The 27,136-nt window shown below is 44.4% G+C and overlaps 2 protein-coding genes across 2 annotated transcripts in view; both read right to left on the reverse strand.

Moving 5' to 3' along the window:
• Positions 1-4,842: 4,842 nt before the first annotated feature.
• The window catches only part of LOC149450582 (uncharacterized), a 122,624-nt gene continuing 100,330 nt past the window's right edge, over positions 4,843-27,136 (reverse strand). Inside the window, exon 5 of the mRNA XM_089691706.1 lies at positions 4,843-6,958. Within this exon, the coding sequence (XP_089547832.1) occupies positions 6,262-6,958 (697 nt within the window). The 3' untranslated portion in view covers positions 4,843-6,261. The remainder of the gene's footprint in view (positions 6,959-27,136) is intronic.
• LOC149450583 (uncharacterized) lies at positions 11,723-24,341 on the reverse strand. Its single transcript, XM_089691695.1, has 3 exons — positions 24,320-24,341; positions 12,115-12,212; positions 11,723-12,025 (listed from the first exon to the last, which is right to left on the reverse strand). Exons 1-3 carry the CDS (start codon positions 24,339-24,341, stop codon positions 11,723-11,725), a joined length of 423 nt encoding a protein of 140 aa, XP_089547821.1.

Here is a 27,136-nt window from a genome sequence, read left to right on the forward strand (position 1 = left end):
TCTATAAAAAGACTTTGTGGGGTTTGTTGGTTCTTTTCTATTCCTCTCTAGGTCTGGATTTCAGGAAGAAGAAACAATTCCTCCAATTTCTATTGGATGGTGAGGAGGGGAGAGATTTGGGTGAGTTTTGTACATACAGGAGGTAATAGAGAGAATCCGGCTAGTAATTGATGAGAGGAGATTTCACCAGAGAGTTCCATTGGAGAGAATTCAGGGCTGGGGCACTGCTGGGGCCTGGAGGGTTCTGATTGGACCACCAGTACACGTGTTGTATTAATCCGGGGGTGTGCACTGCTGGGGCCTGGAGGGTTCTGATTGGACCATCAGTACATGTGTTATATTAATCTGGGGGTGTGCACTGCTGGGGCCTGGAGGGTTCTGATTGGACCACCAGTACACGTGTTGTAATAATCTGGGGTGTGCACTGCTGGGGCCTGGAGGGTTCTGATTGGACCACCAGTACATGTGTCGTATTAATCTGGGGGTGTGCACTGCTGGGGCCTGGAGGGTTCTGATTGGACCACCAGTAGACGTGTCATATAAATCTGGGGGTGTGCACTGCTGGGGTCTGCAGGGTTCTGATTGGCTGATTGGACCACCAGTACATGTGTCATATTAATCGGGGGTGTTTGTTTATCATTGTAATGATTCTGGAAAGATGCCCTCCAGATGTACACATGGGGGGTGTCCCGGGGGGGTTACAATGTAGAGGGCGGAGAGAGAATACTGTACAGTGTGTAATAATATATTTGGAAAGCTGCCCCTATATACAATGGTGTAAAATCTAGTTGCAGAGCGCCCCCTACATACAATGGTGTCATAGGGAGTCCTCTTTTCCTGATCCTGTTCTGGTGACACCCCAAATCTCAGGATTTTATATTACTTTTGGTAATAATTGTAAACAGGACAAATAGAGAGGCTGAATCTCCCTAAAGGAGGCCGAGGCAGCAATAAAAGCCAACAGGAGGTCTCATCCCTCTCCACTCTCCAGAAAATCAATGCCTTTAGTTCTTCTGTAAAACAACCCAGTGAAGGGATGGGGGGGGGAATATGTTTGTCTTTTCCAGAAGGTTGGATGCAGAATACTTTCATGTCCAGCATACTAAATGGGTCCAATACTGGGATCATCTGAGGAAATGTGTTCTGTATTCCTGGGAGGGAGGCACCTATGGGTTGGTGTTTGTAGAAAATGAACACAGTGAGGACAATGGCAAGTGCTGAATGGCAGAGGTGACTGCATGGAGTCTGTAGTGCCAGAAACCTACTCAAATGTATTCTGCTCCCATCCTCTCCATGGTCCTTCCCCACCCCATCCTTTCCCTCCCCAAACTCTCTAAGCTCAATTGCCTACAATTTCTCTAAGTTCCCTTCACTCTCCATCCTCTCTAGGCTTCTTCCCCTCCCCATCCTCTCTAGGCTCCTTCCCCTCCCCATCTTCTCTAGGCTCCTTCCCCTCCCCATCCTCTCTAGGCTTTTTCCCCTCCCCATCCTCTCTAGGCTTCTTCCCCTCCCCATCCTCTCTAGGCTCCTTCTCCTCCCCATCCTCTCTAGGCTTCTTCCCCTCCCCATCCTCTCTTGTCTCCTTCCCCTCCCCATCCTCTCTTGGCTCCTTCCCCTCCCCATCCTCTCTAGGTTTCTTCCACTCCTCATCCTCATTAGGCTCATTCCCCTCTCCATGCTGTCTAGGCTTCTTCCCCACTCCATCCTCTATAGGCTTCTCCTTCCCATCCTCTATAGGCTCCTCCTTCCCATCCTCTCTATGCTCCTTCTCACTATCCTCTTTAGGCTCCTTCCCATCCTCTCTAGGCTTCTTCCTTTCTAGGCTCCTTCCCCTACTGATCCTCTCTAGGCTCCGTCCTCTTTCCCATCCTCTCTAGGTTCCTTCCCCTCCCCATCCTCTCTAGGTTCCTTCCCCTCCCCATCCTCTCTAGGCTCCTTCCCCTCCCCATCCTCTCTAGGCTTCTTCTCCTCCTCATCCTCTCTAGGTTCCTTCCCCTCCCCATCCTCTCTAGGCTCCCATTCCCCCTAGGTTCCATTCCCTCCCAATCCTTTCTAGACTCCTTCCCCTCCCCATCTTCTATAGGCTCCTTCCCCTCCCCATTCTCTCTAGGCTCCATTCCCTCCCCATCCTCTCTAGGCTCTTTCCCCTCCCCATCCTCTCTAGGCTCCTTCCCCTCCCCATCCTCTCTAGGCTCCTTCCCCTCCCCATCCTCTCTAGGCTCCATTCCCTCCCAATCCTTTCTAGGTTCCTTCCTCTCCTCATCTTATCTAGACTCCTTCTCCTCCCCATCCTCTCTAACCTCCCTGGTGGTCTGATTATTTCAGATTTTTGGTGCTGAAAGCGGTACCATTATTTTGCATGGAAATATGTAGTTTTTTTATTGTAGAGGGTAATTTTTAGGAATAACTCACTGAAATCTGTCTGAACAAGAGTCTAGTAAACATCCCGGGGAGGATAAAACTTGAAACACGAAATCATAAATTATAATTTAATAAATACTCCTAAAAAATAATAATATAATAATAATAATAAATGTAATTCAATAATATAATCAAACCAAAAACACTGATATTGGAAATATAGCGCCAAGTTCGCACATCGCTGAGCAAAGTCGCAGAATCGTTTTCAGTGTCTGATGAGGAATTTCCCCCATGAATCATTATCACTCAATTCTGCAAGTGGTTCTGATTTACTATCGCTGTTCTCTAGCCGGTCTAAAGCCGCTTTTGACATAAAGGGACGCTTTTTGGACGCCATGGACGTTTCTGTTTCCAGGCAGAAAGAACAGTAAAAATGCAGGCAGGGCGCCGGACAAAGCACTCGGGACACAATGTATGTGAAATGGTTTGATACAGGAATGTTTTACTATGTAATATTTGTTTGCAAAAAAATGACATTTTTTTTAATTTGCCGCCGGTTCCGGCACCCGTACGTCCTGACGTCACAGTGACAGGAACACAGAAGCCGGCATCGGCAGGAGGAGATGGCCGGGGATGCTGAAGGGGACACATCGCGGGAGCGAAGGACAAGGTAAGCGCTGCAGCGACTCCCTGCAACACCACATGGTAAGCCGCAGTGTAGCTCAGGGTTACCTCTCTTGATACTGAAATTTTACCCCGAGCTACACTCAGGAATACCGCTGGGGAGGCTAGGCTTCTTTCACTCCTCATCCTCGTTAGGCTCCTTCCCCTTCCCATCCTTTCTAGGCTTCTTCCCCTCCCCATCCTTTCTATGCTTCTTCCCCATCCTCTATACTTTCCTTCCCTTCCTTTTCCACCCTTCTCTCCAATTCTCCTTAGGTTTCTACCCCCCTCCCATCCTCTCTAGGCTCCTTCTCCTCCCATCCTCTCTAGGCTCCTTCTCCCCCCCATTCTCTATAGGCTCCTTCTCCTCCCCATCCTCTCTAGGCTCCTTCTCCTCCCCATCCTCTCTAGGCTCCTTCCCCTCCCCATCCTCTCTTGGCTCCATCCCTTCCCCATCCTCTCTAGGCTCCATCCCCTCCCCATCCTCTCTAAGCTCCCTTCCCTCTCTAGGCTTCTTCACCTCTCCATCCTTTCTAGGCTTCTTCACCTCCCCTTCCTCTCTAGGTTCCTACTGCTCTCTATCTTCTCTTGGCTCCTTCTGCTTCCCATCCAAGTGCTGTTTACTAATACATTGTCTTCCCGCTGCATAGTGGAAGTGTAGAGGCACGCCGTGTAATCATCTGTGGATAATTAGGTCTGCAAAGAGGTCTAGTGTGTCCGGTGTGCTGTGGGCTGAAGATGCTCACATGACTCAGTGGATGAAACACGTTGACATCACAGCATCATGACGCCCGCATCCCCGGCATCCAGGCCTCTCCACACAGCCTCATCACCTGGCCGCATTGCTCTGGACACACTAGACCTCTTTGCAGATCTCCTCATCCACAGATGATTACACGGCATACCTCTACACTTCCACTATGCAGCGGGAGGACAATGCATTAGCAAACGGCACTTGGATGGGTGAGCGGACTCTGTTTTTTGGACTACGGCACTAATACACTGCGGGAGTCCCCATTCATGGAAATTGCTTGGCTGAGCTCCACCTGTCTGATGTCCTTGTTCCTATCGCTGGCACACAGGGCTCTATCAGTCTCATATTTCTGCTCACCCACTGCTTACTGCACTATCTATCCTGTCATTATAACCTGCCATCCATATACTGCCAACACTGCTATTACCACAATTATCCGTGGATGACTACGTGGATTACCCCCTATGGGATCTATATGGGTCTGCCATGTATGTATATGACCTCACTGAGGATTGAGGGACTCTCCTGTGCTGAAAGTGAATGGTGACCGCTGCCTCCTTTGACTCTACAAGTGCCCCGTTCCGTCATCTCTTTACATCCATCTACTGGCTGTCTTTGTGCCAAGTGTGAGATAGCAGCGTGTGGCTTTATCTGATATCTCAGTGACTATCATCTACATATGAGGATACCTGAGGATTGTCCTCCATGACACCACAAGGGTCTATTATACATGTATGTGACCCCCATGAGGACTGATCGGGTCTGCCTCTACTATCAAGGAGCTTGATTCTGCCTGTCCCTTCATCACCTTCCATTGACTACAATGTCCACATTATCTATCCATTCTATTCTATTTCATGTTTTGTCAGTAATAAAAGTCACGGAGGGTTGGGAACCCTGCAAGGGGGGCAGAGATATGTGACTGCCTAGTCCAGCCTTTCTCAGCCAGGGTTCCTCCAAAGGGTTCTAGGGCTTCCTTGTCACTTCATTGGGCTGTATATGGAAGTGTCACCGACCAGCCGTTTCTGGATACACAGCTTTGTCATCATTGCACACACACAGGATTTTGTTTTTCATTCAATACATTTTTATTATAATTTCACTTTCAACAGGATTGCAAAAAAAAAAAATCAGGAAATAGTAAAGGAAGAAATCCGATTGGTCAGGAAGATCCCTTGTCTGGAATGTGGGGGCGGAGTCATTATTATTGGTGTACATTACAATAACATTGCTGGGAGGTCTATTCATTTCTCTGCTCCATACTTCCCGTCTTTATAGAAACGTCTCCTGACATTTGGGGGTCTATTCATAAAGAATGTGTAGAACCATTCACCTGGTGAAAGTGCATGTCCATTCCTTAGCAGATCCGGAGAGGTAAGTGTGCATGGATGGGGTGTAGGTCAGTCCTTACCCTAGATGAAATCTCTCATACAGACACAATGGGACTCATGGGACTTTATAAAGAGGAACTCCAGAAAAACAGATCAATAAAGATCTTCCAATGTTTTCTTCCCAATCAGCGTAGAAATCATAAAACCCTCCCAGCAGGTGTACAAGGCCATGAAATCTCTCACAAAGTCCATCAATGGACAATTCCTGGACAACAATCACCGTGGGACAGAATTCTGAGCACCATAAGGAGGATCCAGCAGCGCCATCCATCTCTACGCGTTTCCTGGTGCAGCGCTCACTTCTTCAGGAGAAATGATTCCTGCTGATCAGAGTATACACCAATAATAAAACAAATGGCGGCAGGACCATCACTGGCTGGATGGAAAATGGAGCAGGAAAGTGGCCTCAGGTAAGTCTTCCCAGGAGTTCTGTGCTGGGCCAGCTCCCTTGTTTATGGCAGCTGGTGGACATGCTGGTGCTCGGGCCTAAGACACTTCCTGCCTACCATGGTAAGCCAGCCCCCCTCTGTGTTCTCACTGGATGCCCCTGGGTCTGCCCCTCCCCCCATGTGTACGCAGATTGCACAGAACACATTGGAAGATTTGATTGATGTGATTTTCTGGTGTTCCTCTTTATAAAGTCACATGACCATTCTGTCTGTATGAGAGATTTTATCTCCTGTCCATTCCTTCTCTGTGAATGGGGCTAAAACACCGATGTCATTAGGAGATTTGCTGAGCCGGGGGAATGTTTTCCATCATTACAGAGCATTTCACACTCCATTTATATTCTTCTCCTGATATCAATGGCCAGCCTGGTCCCACACTTCATCCATGTCTTTGGGGACCTCTGATCTCCTTATGAACTGTTTCTTCCATGATGAAGATCAGCCATGGAGTATATCTGAGGTGTATATCAGGGTGTGCTTCTTCCCCACATGAGAGCTGGGATGTCCAGCAACATTCATCTAGAAGACATTTCCCGCACTCAAGGCACTAATACACCTCCAGGGTTGTGTGGGACCCCTGATGTACAGGAAGACAGGACTTCAGTGAGGAACATTTCCCTCACTCAGGACAGGAAAGTTGCTTTTACCCCGTGTGAGATCTCTGATGGATGGAAAGATTGGACTTCTGTGAAAAACATTTTCCGCACGCAGGACAAGGATATGGTTTTTCCCCTGTGTGAGATCTCTGATGTATGTAAAGATTAGACATATGTGAAAAACATTTCCCGCACTCAAGACAGGAATACGGCTTCTCTCCCGTGTGAGATCTCTGATGTTTGTAAAGGTTGTACTTCACTGAAAAACATTTCCCGCACTCAGGACAGCAATATGGCTTCTTACCCGTGTGAGATCTCTGATGTATGCAAAGACTGGACTTCCATGAAAAACGCTTCCCACACTCATGACAAGAATATGGCTTCTCCCCCGTATGAGATCTCTGATGTGAAACAAGCTCTGATTTTTGAAAAAAACTTTTCCCACAATCAGAACAGGAAAATGGCTTCTCCCCTGTGTGCAGTCTTTGATGTGTGCTAAGGTGAACCTTCTGTGAAAATGTTTTCCCGCACTCAGGACAGGAATATGGTTTCTCAGCTGTGTGAAGCCTCTGATGTTTTTTAAGATTAAACTTTTTTGAAAAACATTTCCCACACTCAATACAGGAATACGGCTTCTCCCCCGTGTGAGATCTCTGATGTGTGTAAAGATTGGACTTCACTGAAAAACATTTCCCACACTCAGGACAGGAATACGGCTTCTCTCCTGTGTGAGATCTTTGATGCCTATTAAGATAGGATTTACAACGGAAACATTTCCCGCACTCAGTACAGGAGAAGCTCTTCCCTGTTGGAAGGCCGGCCCGGTCCCGCACAGTCTGAGGTTCCTCAGGATACGAGGAATCCGATGGTCCATCTACACTGGGTGGTGCCAGATGGACATTGGAGGGAGCCGGGTTTTCTCCTGGACTAGACTGTGTGATGTCCTCATCTTCTACTTTCCAGTCTGGAGACAAAGTGAGACAATCCTCGGAGGTTTTCCTCATCTCCTGGCCATGGACTAAAGTACAAAGACAAAGAGGATTACTAGACAGGAGCTGATTAGTTCCCCCAAACTAGGACTCCTCCCACATCAGGCAGCTTGGTCTCTGAGGAGCTTACAATATCCACCCTCAAGGGAACTAGGAAATGGCTCCTCTGATCTCCTACCAGGTCATTTCTTTATTCATGGACCTTAGTCAGAGAGTGAGGAAACAACCAGAACTGTCTTTTATAGGAGGGACAGTGATGAGGGGATTATAGGATGAGGGTCCCCACCCCCTCTATCACTCATCGCCATCTTCCCAACACAAGAAGTACTGCACTTCCTTATTTAGTCCATGATTTAGTCATGAAGAACAGCGGGGCTGAGCCCCACCAGAGGTCAGAGAGTGAGGATGGGGGGAGAACAACCAAGATGAAGACTGGACTGATCCTGTAGACCACCATCATTAGGGTATTGACTCCTCCCTCATTATCACTTTCTGTTTAAGGGTCCAAAGTTGGAGGATGTTATCACATTATTATCACCATGTAAAAGTCTGTGCTCCAATCACATCATCCGATATAAAACGTCCAGCTGGTAGGAAATGGGTGTAACAAAGGAGAATCCATATTATGTGTACATATAGCAGTGGGGAGAGAGCAGAAGTCAGGAGTATGTAATGTACAACATAGAGTATATAGTGCAGGGGTCAGGAGTATGTAATGTACAACATAGAGTATATAGTGCAGGGGTCAGGAGTATGTAATGTACAACATAGAGTATATAGTGCAGGGGTCAGGAGGATGTAATGTACAACATAGAGTATATAGTGCAGGGGTCAGGAGTATGTAATGTACAATATAAATTATACAGTGTAATGGTCAGGACTCATAATATTGGTATTCAGTAATCAGTGGAAGCTTAAATGTTTACTGTAGACAAGTTGCAGAGATCCCACACCGCTGCCTCCCATCTCCTGAGACTGCACTCAGTGACTTGGGTCTGAGACTATACAGACATATCCCTCCACCCGGCACAGCCAGCAGACCACAGAGCAAGGAACCCTGGGAGAAATATTCTGTCAGAGATATAACTAGATCTGGGCATGGGGAAGGACACCCAAGACACACACCCCAGGTGCCTAGTAGTATCGCTTGTGCTGAAAAACATTTTTCTGCCAGCTGAACCCCAGAACCTCCATAAATCCAGTCTAGATAAATAAATTGTGTCTGCAGCACAGAGAAGGAAGATTATCCGAGAGAAATCCAGGAATACAGGACGGGGAACACAGCTCAGGAAAGTGACCAGGGGATTACAGGCTGATATCACCCAGTCCCCACCCTACTCTGGTGTCAAGGTCCTACCTTTTCCCAGAGGTTATATTACTCCATGTGCTGGCATCCATCTTGGATTTCTGCAGAGCATGGTGGGAATCTTTTATGCCTTCAGGTCTCTGAGGTCGATCCCCCAGAGGGGTGTGGCTGAGCACATATAAGCCTGTGATCCGCACATGCTCTTTGCACTTGTGTCTTTTGTTTTTGTCTTGCTATAGCTCTGTGTATACTCTCGTGACTCTTCTGGTATCTGACTCGGCTTGTGACTAAGACCATTCTCTGTGTTTTCCTTCGATCTGACCTTCCGTTGCTGAACCCGGCCCGTGACCTGTGATTCTCTGTCTACTGTTCTGTACCGTTTTGTCCCGTTGCTGTCGACCCGGCCTGCCTGACTACGCTATTATCATTCTTACCAGCTACACGCCATTGGCGGCGGCCATTACTGCAGCCGGGGTGTCTCGGGGGCTGCAACCTGGTTCCTGGCTGCGTCAAATCCATCCCCACCATCAGGGGCCCTGGTGAAGGGCAGCCTGGGACTTAGACTCCGCGCCCTGAGGGACTTCGGTCTGTTGGTGGTGGTTGTCGTCAGCCAGTGCGTTACCCTGCCACTAGGCCTACCTGTCCGTTCCACAGCCCTGCCCTGACATCTGGACCAATCAGTGAGCAGTATGGGTGGAGGAATGGATTTAGTGTTCATGACCCACCTGTGCTGATCTCTGTAGGAGTGTCCTCCTCTATAAATGTCCCCGTTATTCCATCCTCCTCCATAGACTGCTGATCATCTCTCACATACGCCTCTTCTTCTGCTTTCACCTCAAATTCTATATCGATTGGATCTCCACTCTAAATCAAGGAAATGAGAGAAAATATCATCTGTAAAATTTAAGATTTATGATTGTGACATCACACACAAAATCTACACTTTGTCTCCACAAGCTCATGTTCTAGATGCTCCATCCCACCAACCTTGTAATAGTGAGGGATGGTGTGACCTTCCTGTGTGGAAATCCGGGAATACAGAGGACGGGGACATTTCTCTGGTGGGTTCCTGTAGGTGGATGACTCCACCATGATGTTCTGGTACAGATCTTTATGATCCTTTAGAAGTTCTGACTCCTCCATCCCCCCATCCTCATCATCTCCCTCTTTTATCTCTTCTTTAACCTCAACTTTAGGATCTCTCAGGTTTCCACTCTGAATATATAATAAAAATGCCATCAATGGTAACAATGCAGATAATGTACAGATCCTAATGATACTAGAAAGAAAATAATAACCACATATCTTTCTAATCAAACTAATAAGACATATAATATAGACAAATTCATCGGCTGTAATAGGAAATATGTAGTCTATCTATTAGAATGCCCCAAACAGTATGTGGGTCGTACCACGAGAAGGTTGAGGGACCGTCTCCGGAGCACATTTATAATATTAAAAAAGGATATAAGGAGCATTCCCTCTCCTTACATTATAGGTGATATCAGAAGAGAGATCCCTCCTCACTTATGTTCATAGGGATAGATACTATCATCCCGCACTGGAGAGGGACATATAAGACTCGGGCAGTATCCCAACTGGAGACCAAACAAATTTACGAGTTAGGTACCCTGCACCCGGCAGGACTCAATATTGAGTTAGATGTTAATTGTTTTATCGATAATAGTTAATTTCATTTGAACATTCTTTAATGTGTACTTTTAGCATAAATATTTTAATTCTTGTGTATTATTCTTACAATACGGTTATATTCATATCATATGTGATTTCAGTCTTAGTACATTCGTTAACACTCATCGGATCTTTTGCCAAATCCTTTTAAAGTCCATTTCTTGTTCTAAAAAATTTTTTTTTATATAATTATTTATAATTTTACTATAATGGACACCAGTATATATTTAAATTATTTTATTATTTGAATACAAAAGGTGTTTTAATGGTATCATTATTTGACTTTATTATTTTTTTATTATGATTTTGCTGATATTGTTATACAATTTTTTTTCTTCTTTTACTTATTAATTATTAATATCCTTTATCGATATTAATATACAACAGTTGATCAATAAAATTTAATGAACAGCAATCACTTCCAACACTCATATAAGTGCTATACCTTTGACATCTGAAATGGTTTATCTAATCATATAAAGCATTACCACACCTGCATCACCAATATATTTCAATATATTAGGAGTTTTTATTATATTCTACTCTTTTGACATTTAGAATTTAAGGTAATATACCGCATAAGCGAACAAATGTACATACTCTTTTTATCTATATAAAAAACCTCTAGTAAAATGGCGCATCAGCGTACGAGAGTAAGCAATCTGTTTAGGCTTCAGCAAAATGTCGCCGGCTTGATACGCATGCGCCATTCTGCCTATTTAAAGCCTTATGTCACGTCATGGCGCCAATGGTATCTTCCTCTGATGATGTGCGTGTGCACGTAACGTGTAAGGAGGAGCCAAGTCACGCCGTGATGTCACGCCATCAGAGCATCATGGAGCTCCGGTGGCCATCTTTATTCGGGGACGACACCCAGTACCAGTCCATTACCTCCAGAGAGGGAGCCTCCAGTTAACCCTTGTGAGCTGCACCCACCTATCCCTTAAGGGGAACTCTGGACACCCCTGGATCATCAACATTTAAAGTCCTGGGACCCATCCACCTTGAGATGAAGCCTTTTTCCACAACTGGCTCAGATGACTACCTTGATGACACCAGGATATGATATAACACGCACTAATATTGTGTGTCTGGTGAGTGCGCATTTCTTCTGTTTCCACGAGCACAAGCACCAATTGAAGCTTTTGGGACTATATGGGCTCTATCTAGTCACTGACACAAATTATTTGCCCCATATACTTATAGTTGTATATTTTCAGTCACTGATACGAACTATATGTCATATTTATTTATTTATATGATCTTTACGCATATTTAATTTTATCAATTGTGAGTACTGCACTTATATACTTTATGTTCATTTAAAGGTTTTATCTAGTTACCTTTGTGCTAATCTGATAACTAGTCTCCATTTGAATTTTTTAAGTGCGTTCACATATATTGTTTATTTACATAAAATTTTATTATTTATTGTTTATTTTTACCTCCCTTTCATCTGAATCATTATTTTAGCGCTGCACTATTTTATTTATTCTATTGTAAGGTTTATGTTGGTTACCTTCAGTGCTTAGCTGCTGACTGGATGGCACTCGCTTTGTACATTTTTTTATAATGTAAAGATCCTAATGATACTATCATTGATTGTTCCTCATCTACCTGATGATGGGGAGGGATGGTGTGACCTTCCTGTGTGGAATCCCGGGAATACAGAGGACGGGGACATCTCTCTGGTGGGTTCCTGGTATTAGGTGGCTCCATCATATCCTTGTGTCCTTCTGAAAACTCCTCCATCACTCCATACTCCTCATCCTCCTCTTTAAATTCTTCCTTAACAACAATATTATAATCCCCGAGGATTCCACTCTGAAAGATATAATAAAATGCCATCAATGGTAACAATGCAGATAATGTACAGATCCTAATGATACTATCAGTGATTGTTCCTCATCTACCTGATGATGGTGAGGGATGGTGTGACCTTCCTGTGTGGAATCCCGGGAATCCAGAGGACGGGGACATCTCTCTGGTGGGTTCCCATGACTGGATCCATCTGTAGGAAACACACACACTGACTGAATCCATTGTTTCTATGTGTTTATCAGATGATGGGGGATCTAGGTGGATCCTCCGTACTGCTCTCTCCTTTACAATAAAGTCTCCTCTTACCCGGTGATGTGAGGGGCGGCTGATTGTCCATCATGACGTCCTTGTAGAGATCCTTGTGTCCTTCTAAATATTGATGTGTATCCTCTGCTGGAGATAAAAGATGTCACAGTGACTATGGAGAAAGAGGACGGACATGACTATGGAGGAAGAGGACAGACATGACTATGGAGGAAGAGGACAGACATGACTATGGAGGAAAAGGACGGACAGGACTATGGAGGAAAAGGACGGACATGACTATAGAGGAAGAGGATGGACATGGCTATGGAGGAAGAGGACAGACATGACGGGGGGTTACTGGGTGTAAATAGAACATAACATCTTATTACCGGTTTATGACTATGGCCTGTGTCTGGTCTGTTTGAGAATAACCCCCCCCATTCATGTTATCTGTATCAGTTCCTAATTGGGGCGGAGATGAGTGCTCATTTGGCCATCTCCCTATAAATTTAGAACAGCTTATGGGGGGAGATCACTGATGGTGGGGCACAGTCACTGATGGGGGGCTGCATTTGAGTGAGTGCTGCGTTGATGAAGTGCTAAGAAGAAGTTGAACTAAAGTAGAAGGAAGATAAAACATCAAGAAACTCTCCTGCATGCTGGACAGACTGCAAGCAAACACCCCGGGAAACATCTCCTACAAGTCTGAGTGCCACTCCGTGTACCTTTCATATGTCCCCTCTACTCCTCCTTTTCATATTACTTTCCTGCGTTCTCAAAATCTCACTTCTTTACCCCTCTGCTCCACCCCAAAACTTGTACATCTCCCCCTCACTGCTACCATCTCCCTACTACTGCTCTCATCACCTCCTGCTGATACTTCACTCTCCTGCTGACCCAAATACCAGGACTGGAAGGCATGTGCGCTCGTGTACATCCTGCTCCCATCTTACTTTCTGCACCCTCCTTCTCCTAACCTCTGGGGATATCTCCCCAAACCCTGGTCCTCCACTATCTCACCCCCACACCAGGCACCCTCCTTCTCCTAACCTCTGGGGATATCTCCCCAAACCCTGGTCCTCCACTATCTCACCCCCACACCAGGCACCCTCCTTCTCCTAACCTCTGGGGATATCTCCCCAAACCCTGGTCCTCCACTATCTCACCCCCACACCGGGCACCCTCCTTCTCCTAACCTCTGGTGATATCTCCCCAAACCCTGGTCCTCCACTATCTCACCCCCACACCGGGCACCCTCCTTCTCCTAACCTCTGGGGATATCTCCCCAAACCCTGGTCCTCCACTATCTCACCCCCACACTGGGCACCCTCCTTCTCCTAACCTCTGGTGATATCTCCCCAAACCCTGGTCCTCCACTATCTCACCCCCACACCGGGCACCCTCCTTCTCCTAACCTCTGGGGATATCTCCCCAAACCCTGGACCTCCACTATCTCACAACCACACCGGGCACCCTCCTTCTCCTAACCTCTGGGGATATCTCCCCAAACCCTTGACCTCCACTATCTCACCCCCACACCGGGCACCCTCCTTCTCCTAACCTCTGGGGATATCTCCCCAAACCCTGGTCCTCCACTATCTCACCCCCACATCGGGCATCCTCCTTCTCTTAACCTCTGGTGATATCTCCCCAAACCCTGGTCCTCCACTATCTCACCCCCACACCAGGCACCATCCTTCTCCTAACCTCTGGGGATATCTCCCCAAACCCTGGTCCTCCACTATCTCACCCCCACACCAGGCATCCTCTTTCTTCCATGGAATAGCCACAATCCCCTCAATTTAATATCAGTCCCTGTGCTCCCAAAAACCAGGCTCCCTTTTTCATAAGCGCTCTGGAATGCCCGCTCGTCTGTAATAATCTCACCTCTGTCCATGACCTTTTTGACTCCCGCTCCCTTAACCTACTAGCAATTACAGAAACCTGGCTCCAAGCAGCAGATTCTGCTTCCCCCACAGCACTCTCCTATGGAGGCCTCCTCTGGACCCACTCACCCAGACCCAGTGGTCAGAAAGGTGGTTGGTTTGCTTCTATCACCACTGAGTACCTTTCAAGTCCTCCCTAACCCTCCCTCTCTATCCTTCTCTTCTTTCCAGACTCACAGCATCCGGCTGTTTTCTCCGATCTCTCTGAGGATTGCAGTGATCTATCGGCCTCCTGGACCCGTGTCCCGCTTTCTTGATGATTTCGCCGCCTGGCTACCATACTTTCTCTCCTCTGAACTACCCGCTATCATCCTCAGAGATTTTACCATCCCCATTAATGTCAACAACCCGGCTACATCCCAACTCTTCAACATAACCTCATCTTTTGCATTAGCACAATGTACACCGTCCTCCACTCACTCTGATGGGAATACATTAGACCTTGTTTTCTCCCATCTTTGCACTCCCTACAACCTCACAAACACCTCCTTTCCTCTCTCTGATCACAATCTCATCACCTTCACAGTCTCCTCGTCTTCAAACACCTATCCCTCCAAGCAGCCAACAATTACCTGCAGAAACCTTCACAACTTGAACCCGGCTCCTTTCCACTCTGCAACTGACCAACTCTATGACAGAATCTCTCCCCTGTCCTGCCCTGACCTGGCCACTGCTTTCTATAACAGTTCACTTTCATCCACATTAGACTGACTTGTTCCTCTAACAACATGAAGCATCTGGCCCCGACCGTTACAACCTTGGCAGACTGAAGACACCAGAAATCTTAAGTGACATAGTGGTGCGTTGGAGCGATTGTGGCGTAAAACCAAATCTCAGCAAGCATTCACCCGATATAAATCTGCTTTCTTCACATACAATTCCTCCCTCCATGCTGCCAAACAAGACGACTTTGTCCCTCTCATCAATACCTTCTCATTTAGTCCTCGTTGTCTCTTCTCTACCTTTAACTCTCTACTTTCTCCACCTCCACCCAGTACCTCACTCACTGCTCATGAGATTTCAAAACATTTCAAAAACAAGATTGATGCAATTCGTAGGGGCATCTCCACTGCACAGACATCCATCCCACTTAGCATTCCTTATACTAAACCTCCCTCAACACTTTCCTCTTCTGACCTCGCTACTACCGAAGAGGTCACTAAGGTTTTCTCAGAAGCCTGTCTCACCACCTGCCCCCTGGATCCTGTCCCCTCACAACTACTACAGTCACCCTCTTCTTCCATCCTATGCTCCCTCACTCACATCTTCAATCTTTCCCTCTCTCCTGGTGCCTTCCCCTCCCCTCTAAAGCATGTGCATATAACTCCCATGCTTAAAAAGCCCTCCCTGGACCCCATCAACCTGAACAACATAAGACCCATCTCCCTGCTGCCATTTACCTCTAAACTCCTAGAACGCTTAGTCTACAATCGCCTGAGCTCCCACCTCACTGACAACAACCTTCTCGACCCTTTACAGTCTGGCTGTCACTCACTACACTCCACTGAAACTGCCCTACTAAACCTCACTAATGATCTACTAACTGCTAAAACCAATGGTCACTACACCATACTCATCCCAACCAATGGCCACTACTCCATACTCATCCCAACCAATGGCCACTACTCCATACTCATCCCAACCAATGGCCACTACTCCATAATAATCCCAACCAATGGCCACTACTCCATACTAATCCAAACCGATGGCCACTAATCCGTACTCATCCAAACCGAGGGCCACTAATCCGTACTCATCCCAACCGAGGGCCACTAATCCGTACTCATCCCAACCGAGGGCCACTAATCCGTACTCATCCCAACCGAGGGCCACTAATCCGTACTCATCCCAACCGAGGGCCACTAATCCGTACTCATCCCAACCGAGGGCCACTAATCCGTACTCATCCCAACCGAGGGCCACTAATCCGTACTCATCCCAACCGAGGTCCACTAATCCGTACTCATCCCAATCGAGGGCCACTACTCCGTACTCATCCCAACCAAGGGCCACTAATCCGTACTCATCCCAACCGACGGCCACTAATCCGTACTCATCCCAACCGACGGCCACTACTCCGTACTCATCCCAACCGACGGCCACTACTCCGTACTCATCCCAACCGACGGCCACTACTCCGTACTCATCCCAACCGACGGCCACTACTCCGTACTCATCCCAACCGACGGCCACTACTCCGTACTCATCCCAACCGACGGCCACTACTCCGTACTCATCCCAACCGACGGCCACTACTCCGTACTCATCCCAACCGACGGCCACTACTCCGTACTCATCCCAACCGACGGCCACTACTCCGTACTCATCCCAACCGACGGCCACTACTCCGTACTAATCCCAACCGACGGCCACTACTCCGTACTCATCCCAACCGACGGCCACTACTCCGTACTCATCCCAACCGACGGCCACTACTCCGTACTCATCCCAACCGACGGCCACTACTCCGTACTCATCCCAACCGACGGCCACTACTCCGTACTCATCCCAACCGACGGCCACTACTCCGTACTAATCCCAACCGACGGCCACTACTCCGTACTCATCCCAACCGACGGCCACTACTCCGTACTCATCCCAACCGACGGCCACTACTCCGTACTCATCCCAACCGACGGCCACTACTCCGTACTCATCCCAACCGACGGCCACTACTCCGTACTCATCCCAACCGACGGCCACTACTCCGTACTCATCCCAACCGACGGCCACTATTCCGTACTCATCCCAACCGACGGCCACTACTCCGTACTCATCCCAGCCGACGGCCACTACTCCGTACTCATCCCAGCCGACGGCCACAACTCCGTACTCATCCCAGCCGATGGCCACTACTCCGTACTCATCCAAGCCGACGGCCACTACTCCGTACTCATCTCAGCCGACGGCCACTACTCCATACTCATCCCAACCGATGGCCACTACTCCGTACTCATCCCAATCTATGGCCACTACTCCGTACTCATCCCAACCGATGGCCACTACTCTGTACTCATCCCAACCTACGGCCACTACTCCGTACTTATCCCAACCAACGGCCACTACTCCGTACTCATCCTAACCAATGGCCACTACTCTGTACCCATCTCAACCAATGGCCACTACTCCGTACCCATCCCAACCAATGGCCACTACTCCATACTTATCCCAGCCACTGGCCACTACTCCATACTCCTCCCAACCAATGGCCACTACTCCATACTTATCCCAGCCACTGGCCACTACTCCATACTCCTCCCAACCAATGGCCACTACTCCATACTTATCCCAGCCACTGGCCACTACTCCATACTCCTCCCAACCAATGGCCACTACTCCATACTCTTACTACTTGACCTCTCTGCAGCTTTTGATATGGGTGACCATCCTCTCCTCCTCAAAAAACTCCACTCTCTGAGTCTCAGAGACTCTGCTCTCTCCTGGTTCTTCTCCTACCTATCACAGCGCTCCTTCAGCGTTACCTATAATGCTGCCTCCTCCTCTTCACTCCCTCTTTCTATAGGGGTGCCTAAAGAATCTGTCCTTGGACCACTTCTCTTCTACATCAACACCTCCTCCCTTGGTCACTTGATAAACTCCCATGGCTTAAAGTACTATCTCTATGATAATGATACACAAATCTATCTTTCTACTCCTCACCTCACCCCTTCAGTCTCCTCCTCACCTCACCCCTTCAGTCTCCTCTCACATTACTAACCTACTAAGCGACATATCGGCATGGATGTCACTCCACTTCCTCAAACTCAATCTTTCCAAAACTGAGTTTTTAGTATTCCCCCCAGCCCGTGCCCCCTCCCCTGACATCTCCATCAAGATCAATAACAAAATCATCAGTCCCTCCCCTCATGCCAGGGTACTAGGTGTAATCCTAGACTCCCATCTGTCCTTTCAACCCCAAATCCAATCACTGTCCAAATCTTGTAGACTTCACCAAGACAACATCTCCAAGATACGCCATTCCTAACCTCGGAAACCACTAAGCAACTTATTCACTCCCTTGTTATATCTTGCCTTGACTATTGTAACTCCCTCCTCATTGGCTGACCTCATCGCAGGCTATCCCATCTTTAGTCTATCATAAATGCTTCTGCCAGACTCATCCACCTTACTATCCATTCTGTATCTGCCACCCCTCTATGCCAATCCCTTCACTGGCCCCCACTCAGTGTCCTCCACCCCTCTCTGCCAATCCCTCCACTGGCCTCCATTCACTGTCCTCCACCCCTCTCTGCCAATCCCTCCACTGGCCTCCATTCAGTATCCTCCACCCCCCTCTGTATATCCCTCCACTGGCTTCCCGTTGCCCAATGGATATAATTCAAAACATTAACAATAACATGTAAAGCCATTTATAACTCTGCCCCAAATTACATCACCAATCTTGTCTCCAAATATCACCCAAACCGTCCTCTCCGCTCCTCACAAGACCTAATACACAATTTATCAGACTATCGCCTACTCTACTTTTAGGTGATCTCTGAAAACCGATCTCTTCAGGGAAGTCTATCCCGCCCTCAACTAATAATGGAATCTTCTACTCCTCCTACCAGTCCATCCCCCACAGTTACTACCTTTTGTACCCCTAGCCCCTCCCTTTTAGATTGTAAGCTCCCAAGATCAGGCCCTCCTATCCCTCTTGTATTGAACTGTATTGTTGCTGTATTGTCTCCCGTTATATTGTAAAGTGCTGAGAAAACTGTTGGCGCCATAAATCCTGTATAATAATTACCTCCTCTACTGCCAGGTCCACAAAGCTCTCCGATCTCCTTCAGACCACATAGAACTTTGTGTCTTTATTCCAGATCACTTCCTGTCTGTTCCTGACATCACTTCCTGTCTGTATTCCATAGAGGAGTCCTGTCTGGGTAGTAGAAATGAGATCACCATCTTGTGGAATTCAGAGGAACTGCAGCCCCAAGAAATGTCCCCTGATAACCATTCCTGCATTGTATTACCTTACAGGGATATCAGTAAAGTGACAAAATACCTAAAAAAAAGTAAGAAACAATAAACCTAACTCTTATGCAACCAACTGTTTAAAACAGTTACTTAATTACAGATAGAAAAGTCTTAAAGATACAGAACACAAGATAAAAACAAAGGTATACATAATAAAACAGAAACCTCCAAAATCAGACACACTACCCAGAATGTCTCGTCCTTCCTATCAGAGAAAGAGACAGACTACCCAGAATGCCCCATCCTTCCTATTAGAGAGAGACAGATTACCCAGAATGTACCGCCCTTCATATCAAAGAGAGACAGACTACCCAGAATGTCCGACCTTCATATCAGAGAGAGACAGACTACCCAGAATGTCCCATCCTTCATATCAGAGAGAAACAGACTACCCAGAATGTCCCATCCTTCCTATCAGAGAGAGACAGACTACCCAGAATGTCCCGTCCTTCATATCAGAGAGAAACAGACTACCCAGAATGTCCCATCCTTCCTATCAGAGAGAGACAGACTACCCAGAATGTCCCATCCTTCATATCAGAGACAGAAACAGACTACCCAGAATGTCCCGTCCTTCATATCAGAGAGAGAAAGACTACACAGAATGTACCGCCCTTCATATCAGAGACTGAGACAGACTAGCCAGAAAGTCTCATCCTTCCTATCAGAGAGAGACAGTCTACCCAGAATGTCCCGTCCTTCCTATCAGAGAGAGGCAGACTACCCAGAATGTCCCGTCCTTCATATCATAGAGACAGACTACCTAGAATGTCCTGTCCTTCCTATCAAAGAGAGAGACAGACTACCAAGAATGTCAAGTCCTTCCTATCAGAGAGACAGACTAACCAGAATGTCCCTTCCTTCCTATCAGAGAGAGAAAGACTACCCAGAATGTCCTGTCCTTCATATCATAGAGACAGACTACCCAGAATGTTCCGTCCTTCCTATCAGAGAGAGAGACAGACTACCCAGAATGTCCAATCTTTCATATCAGAGAGAGAGACAAATAACCCAGAATGTCCCGTCCTTCATATCCAAGAGAGACAGACTACCCAGAATGTCCCATCCTTCTTATCAGAGACCGAGACAGACTACCCAGAAAGTCCCGTCCTTCATATCAGAGAGAGACAGACTACCCAGAATGTCCCGTCCTTCATATCAGAGAGAGACAGACTACCCAGAATGTCCCGTCCTTCATATCAGAGACCGAGACAGACTACCCAGAATGTCCCATCCTTCATATCAGAGAGACAGACTACCCAGAATGTCCCATCCTTCATATCAGGGAGAGAGAAAGACTACCCTGAATGTCCTGTCCTTCCTATCAGAGAGAGACAGACTACCCAGAACGTCCCGTCCTTCCTATCAGAGAGAGACAGACTACCCAGAATGTCCCGACCTTCCTATCAGAGAGAGACAGACTACCCAGAATGTCCCCTCCTTCATAACAGAGAGAGAGAGACTATCCAGAATGTCCCGTCCTTCATATCAGAGAGAGAGACTACCCAGAATGTCCCGTCCTTCCAATCAGAGAGAGAGACAGACTACCCAGAATGTCTCGACCTTCATATCAGAGACAGACTACCCAGAATGTCCTGTCCTTCATATCAGAGACAGACTACCTAGAATGTCCCGTCCTTCAAATCAGAGAAAGACAGACTAACCAGAATGTCCCGTCCTTCATATCAGAGAGAGAGAGACAGACTACCCAGAATGTCTCATCGTTCATATCAGAGACTGAGACAGACTACCCTGAATGTCCCGTCCTTCCTATCAGAGACCGAGACAGACTACCAGAATGTCCCATCATTCATATCAGAGAGACAGACTATCCAGAATGCCCCGTCTTTCCTATCAGAGAGAGACAGACTCCCCAGAATGTCCCGTCCTTCATAACAGAGAGAGACAGACTACCTACAATATCCAATCCTCCATATCAGAGAGAGATAGACTACCCAGAATGTCTCATCCTTCCAATCAGAGAGAGACAGACTACCCAGAATGTCTCTTCCTTCATATCAGAGACAGACTACCCAGAATGTCCTGTCCTTCAAATCAGAGAGAGACAGACTAATCAAAATGTCTCATCCTTCATATCAGAGACTGAAACAGACTACCCTGAATGTCCCGTCCTTCCTATCAGACAGAGACAGACTCCCCAGAATGTCTCGACCTTCATATCAGAGACAGACTACCCAGAATGTCCTGTCCTTCATATCAGAGACAGACTACCTAGAATGTCCCGTCCTTCAAATCAGAGAAAGACAGACTAACCAGAATGTCCCGTCCTTCATATCAGAGAGAGAGAGACAGACTACCCAGAATGTCTCATCGTTCATATCAGAGACTGAGACAGACTACCCTGAATGTCCCGTCCTTCCTATCAGAGACCGAGACAGACTACCAGAATGTCCCATCATTCATATCAGAGAGACAGACTATCCAGAATGCCCCGTCCTTCCTATCAGAGAGAGACAGACTCCCCAGAATGTCCCGTCCTTCATAACAGAGAGAGACAGACTACCTACAATATCCAATCCTCCATATCAGAGAGAGATAGACTACCCAGAATGTCTCATCCTTCCAATCAGAGAGAGAGACAGACTACCCAGAATGTCTCTTCCTTCATATCAGAGACAGACTACCCAGAATGTCCTGTCCTTCAAATCAGAGAGAGACAGACTAATCAAAATGTCTCATCCTTCATATCAGAGACTGAAACAGACTACCCTGAATGTCCCGTCCTTCCTATCAGAGAGAGACAGACTACCCAGAATGTCCCATCCTTCATATCAGAGAGAGACAGACTACCCAGAATGTCCCGTTGTTAAATCTAAATTATGATTCGGCATTTATATTGATGGCAAGCTTGCAAAATATATTTGGTTTTTATGATTAGTCATAATTGATATTAATATATGTAAGTGGTCTGTGACAAATGGTAGTATTTATTATTCTTCAATTATAGCTGAGACCAAAAGATATACAAGTTAAGCTGAAATAGTATATACCAGTTGAAAGTTGAGTAGACTATATTTAGAGATAGTTGGTTAAAAGTATTTGGTAGTTATGTCAAGGTTATTAGAAGTGACTTACTATTACATTACGTATTTTCTGTGTATATTTAGTATACGTTTCTAACACTGATACATATATAGTTTAGTGATTATACATTCATATGTTCTTAAGCTATACTATCTTTTAAATATATAGCTAAGGGTTACATCATTGGTACATCAGCATACATACAGTATGTGTCTAAAAATCCAACATTTTGGCGAGCCAGCCACCGCCGAACGTTTTTTCTACGGTTTTTCCCATACCTTGTTAAGGGGGAAAAACGCACGATTCTGTGATTGTCAAGTTTTGGGAAAAACACGGTGAAAAGTACCTAGCAGAACAGGCGATTAAACAGACTTGGACGAGACTTCCAGTGATTGAGCCGGGTCAAACGAGAAAATCTTCTGATTACGGTGAGTAACAATTATGGAATTTATTGATGACTTAGTTAATGAAAGTAAGCTAGAATTTAAAGATGTTTCTTTATATCCTGAAGACAGTCAGCTATGGCATTATATGTATAACGAATGTTTACAGGCCAATATTCAGATAGATAAATCTAGATTTACTGTGCACAGACAGCGTAAAAAGATATCTAACATCTTAAATTTAGTAAGAATATTCAACAAAATGATTTTGAATGTTGATTTACCTGTTAAAAAAGCTTGTACCTTAAAACAGACAGAATGTAGCACTGTACAGCACGAAAATTTGTCTCAAGATGCTCCTAGTTGTCCAAATTGTGACATTTTCTGTAATTACGTAGAGAATCTTGAGGAACAAATTGCCTTAAAGACAAATCTTTTGTTAAGACTGCAGAATGACAGTAAACAGGTTGCCATGATTAACACAGATGACAAACAGAGTGATTCAAGATCAGAGCCACGTCTGTCCGATTTCTCTGAAAGTTCGGATATTGACTCTGATGACGAAACACAAATTAAACATAAAGAATTGTTATGTAAAACTGCAAAACTTAAGTTGCAAATACATAATCAATTAATGAAAGTTTTAAAAGACATTCCTGCTTATGATCCAGATAAAGATATCTATAGCAACATGGAAGTATATGAAATGCATGTCAAATGCCATCAGATTTCAGATCATGACATAAATTATTTATTTCCGATGTGGCTACCAATTAAATTTATGTCTCGAATTAAAAATTCTGTTGTTAACGATAAAGATCAGAAAAAACATAATGACGCGACAGACAGACTGCGACAATTGCTGTTATGTTCAACAGGTGAAGACGTACCTTCTGTAGAAATGCTCGACTTACTGCAGACTACTGCTGACGAAGACCCTTTTGAATTTAAAAGCAAGTTTTCCAAAGCATATAAAATTATATTTGGAGTAGAAAATGAGGAAGACTCAGCTATGATCAAAGCTTTTGTAAAGAAATTCACGTATTTAGACCCAGTAACCATTGTCATAGCCGAGGAAAAACAAAATTTGAATGATATAGTAAGTTTCATTGACAAAATTCGAAGAAAATTGAAAAATAGCAATATCAATTATGAGGTAGCTGCGCTTCAAAGTGACAAAAATAGTCAGATTACAGTTATGCCAGGAACTACAGGTCCCAGTAAGAATGACAACGACAGATGCAAGCAAGCGAGTCATAATGAGGATACCACATGTTTTCACTGTCATAAACAAGGTCATATCAGGCGCCATTGTTGGAAGTTTAAATTTGAAGCACAAATAAAGAATATGGAAATAAAAAGTGAAAATGCAGCTTTTGTACAACCTGCTGTGTTGTGTAATGATGAAAGTTTAACTGAATTGCCTTATGCCTCATCAGTTAAACAAATCCACACTTTGACTAGAAACAACTGTTCTGACAATAGGGTGAGAAGGGCTGTCACTGACAGAAATGGTTTATTACCAGTTCCAAAAATAGAATCACGTCCACATTCATCCCCGATATCGTTAGAATTTGTCGCTCCAATTGTATTGGATGACAATGGAAGGCCTTTTATAGACGGATTACTAAATGGTAAAAAGATCAAATTCCTAATTGACAGCGGATCTGAGATTAATCTGACCAGAGAAAACGTACCTGTGAAACCAAATTCACCCATGTGTAAAATAAAAGGTTTTAATAATACAGGTCATTCCACTGCTAGACAGGTGCCTAATGTAACATTTGAAATACCTGGGCTAGTGAAAACTAACATTGATATTTGGTATAGTAATGCCACCGAGAATATTCTTGGCATTGATTTTATCAATAAGCAAAAGTGGATTATTGATATTCCGACTAAAGTTATTTGGAGGAATCCATCTAGGCCCAAATCAATGTTAATGGATCCTTCTATATACAGTGATGTTGGTTCAACTCTAAAATGTCTACAGCACAAAAATGGCCTGATATTGATGGTAATTATGCTTTACAAGAATTGGTACAACGTTTTCCAAGTTTGTGGTCAAAATTTAAAAATGACATAGGAACTTTCAAAGATACAGAATTGAATATTGAGGGTAAAGATCCCATACCATTTACTCAATATGAATTACCACGAGAATCAATAGGACCACTTTCTGCCATTATTCAAGAGTTTGTACAACTTGGCATTTTAAAGAAAACACAATCAGTAGTAAATAACTGTATTTGGCCTATCAAAAATGCTGACAATTCATATTCTTTGTCAGTTGATTTCAGGACACTGAATAAACATATTACAAATAACAAAGCAGTTGTTCCTGATCATTCTAATATCAAGTTACATTTAAAGGCCGAATCCAAAGTGTTTTCTGTTTTGGAAATCGATAACAGTCATTTTTCGATCCCCATAGCTAAAAGTTGTCAATACAAGTTAGCTTTTAAGTTTCAGAAAGAGACCTATGCATTCACTCGATTAGTAGCTGGTTTAGACATCAGTGATGGTATAGTCCATGATTCCATAGCAAAAATTCTATCACAATTTTCAAGGCCAGAATGCATTTTTCAGCATGTAAATACAATTATGCTAAGTACGCAGAATGTTAACGAACATATTACTCTTTTGTCTGAGCTATTTATGTTGTTACAGGATGCAGGCCTAAAATTAAACCCGGAAAGAGTTCAGCTGATGAAAAGTCAGGTGAAATGCTTTCACATGCAGATTAGTCAAGGAAAGAGACAATTATTGCAGGAAACAGTCAGAGCTATCACTGCCTTTCCAGTTCCTACAACACATAAAGCATTGCAACAATTTTTGAAAAACATAAATCATTGTAAAGAGTTTATAGATGGTTTTGCAGAGAAAGTTAAGCCATTACATCATCTTTTGAAGAGTAAAAATAACTTAGTTGACCAATGGGGTCCAAATGAGAATAATGCTTTAAAAGTGTTGAAAAAGGATTTGCAGAATGCGCCAGCATTAGGTACTATGGAGGTTTGTTCCAATGCTCCTTTTGTTGTGAAAACTCATGTATCTGATAATGCAATTTCAGTAACTTTGTCTCAATTAAAAGAAGGTAATGAGAGACTAATTAGATACTTCTCCAGAAATTTATCACCATTGGAAAGAACTTTTACACCTGAGGTACTGCAACTGCTAAGTTTCTTTTATGCAATCAAAGCATCAGAAAGCACAGTGAAGTCACATAGTATCATATTACAGTCTCCTGACAGTTCACTAAGAAGAATTCTTGAGGAAGATACATTCAGAGAATGTGGTGAAAGGTATCCTCAGTGGATAAGAGCACTGTTAGCCAAACACATTGTGATAGGTACAGCTGTATCAGACAAGTCTCTACCTCACATTCACAGCAACACATGTATTACTGAAGAACACTCTAACACCAGAATAATGACATCAGCACAGAAAACAGCTACGCATATTTCTAATATTATAGGGATGAGAACAAAGGCATAATCCTGTCATCTCTGGGGTGATACAAAACCTTTCTTTGTTTAGTAAAACAGGGTTTTGAGGTCATGACCTATGATGAAATATTGCGTCCTGTCATACCTAAATATCACACTACTTTTGTATTCTAGTTTAGGTCATTTTAGACAGGATTAGGACAGTATTTTGATTGATATATAGAGGTTTTCTGTAAAAGGAAATAGGAAGTAATGTTACTTCACAATATGTGTTTCAAACTCATAAACTGATTGTTCCATAATCTTTCATATTTGTTGAAATAGGTGCAAGAATAATGTAATGTTTGTGCCAAAGTAATGATACTGCATTTCTTTACAGAAATGACATCTAAAATCAAACATGAAGCGTAACAATCTCCTACAAGCCAACGTGAAGGAATTTGGACGTTTAAGAAGAGATCTTCATATGGGCAGAAGATTGAACAAAAGCTTAATACTTCACACTTGTGACTGATTTATCGCGTTCAACAAAAATGTTTCTACTTTACAGAACTTAAAGAAGATATTGTATAGACATTGCATGAAGAAAAGATTCATCAAGAGGAAATCTATTTATTAATGATAAAACAATTTATTATTGAAAATATTGTTATAGGTCATATATACATTTTAATGATCCTTTTATTTCGATACTTACATCCATATTGGGATTGGTTAAAACTTCATAGAGTTATTCCAGTTATTAGAATATCTTTTGATAAAAGGTTAAGAAACATATTACTCTTATAGGAGCAATATAAACTTATGACACATTGTAGAATGGAAAGTATATTTCCGGAGCGTTAAAATATTATACAAATATGGAAATATACTACATTAATTATTATTACATCATTTAATTATTTTTATTATTATTATTATTACTATTATCATATATCATTTAAAATTATCATTATGATTAAGAATTTTTAGGAAGAGAAACTGAAAGATAAGGTATAGAGTTTTGAAGGAAAGTTATTTTTGATTGGTCCAGTTATGAGGAATATATACGATCATTTGGTATAA

The sequence above is a fragment of the Staurois parvus genome, unplaced genomic scaffold (genome assembly GCF_062004578.1).
Source record: "Staurois parvus isolate SC_StPar_1 unplaced genomic scaffold, SC_StPar_1.0 ptg000570l, whole genome shotgun sequence".
Classification (NCBI taxonomy): Eukaryota; Metazoa; Chordata; class Amphibia; order Anura; family Ranidae; genus Staurois; species Staurois parvus.

Bases quoted from the DNA above. Each gene is read 5' to 3' on its own strand.
- LOC149450583 (XM_089691695.1), bottom strand. From the start codon at position 24,341: ATGGGTGAATTTGGTTTCACAG. The intron at 12,213-24,319 runs GTACGTTTTCTC...TGTTTCCTACAG, and splicing joins GGGTGAATTTGGTTTCACAG to ATGGATCCAGTCATGGGAAC. The intron at 12,026-12,114 runs GTAGATGAGGAA...TATATCTTTCAG, and splicing joins CCATCCCTCACCATCATCAG to AGTGGAATCCTCGGGGATTA.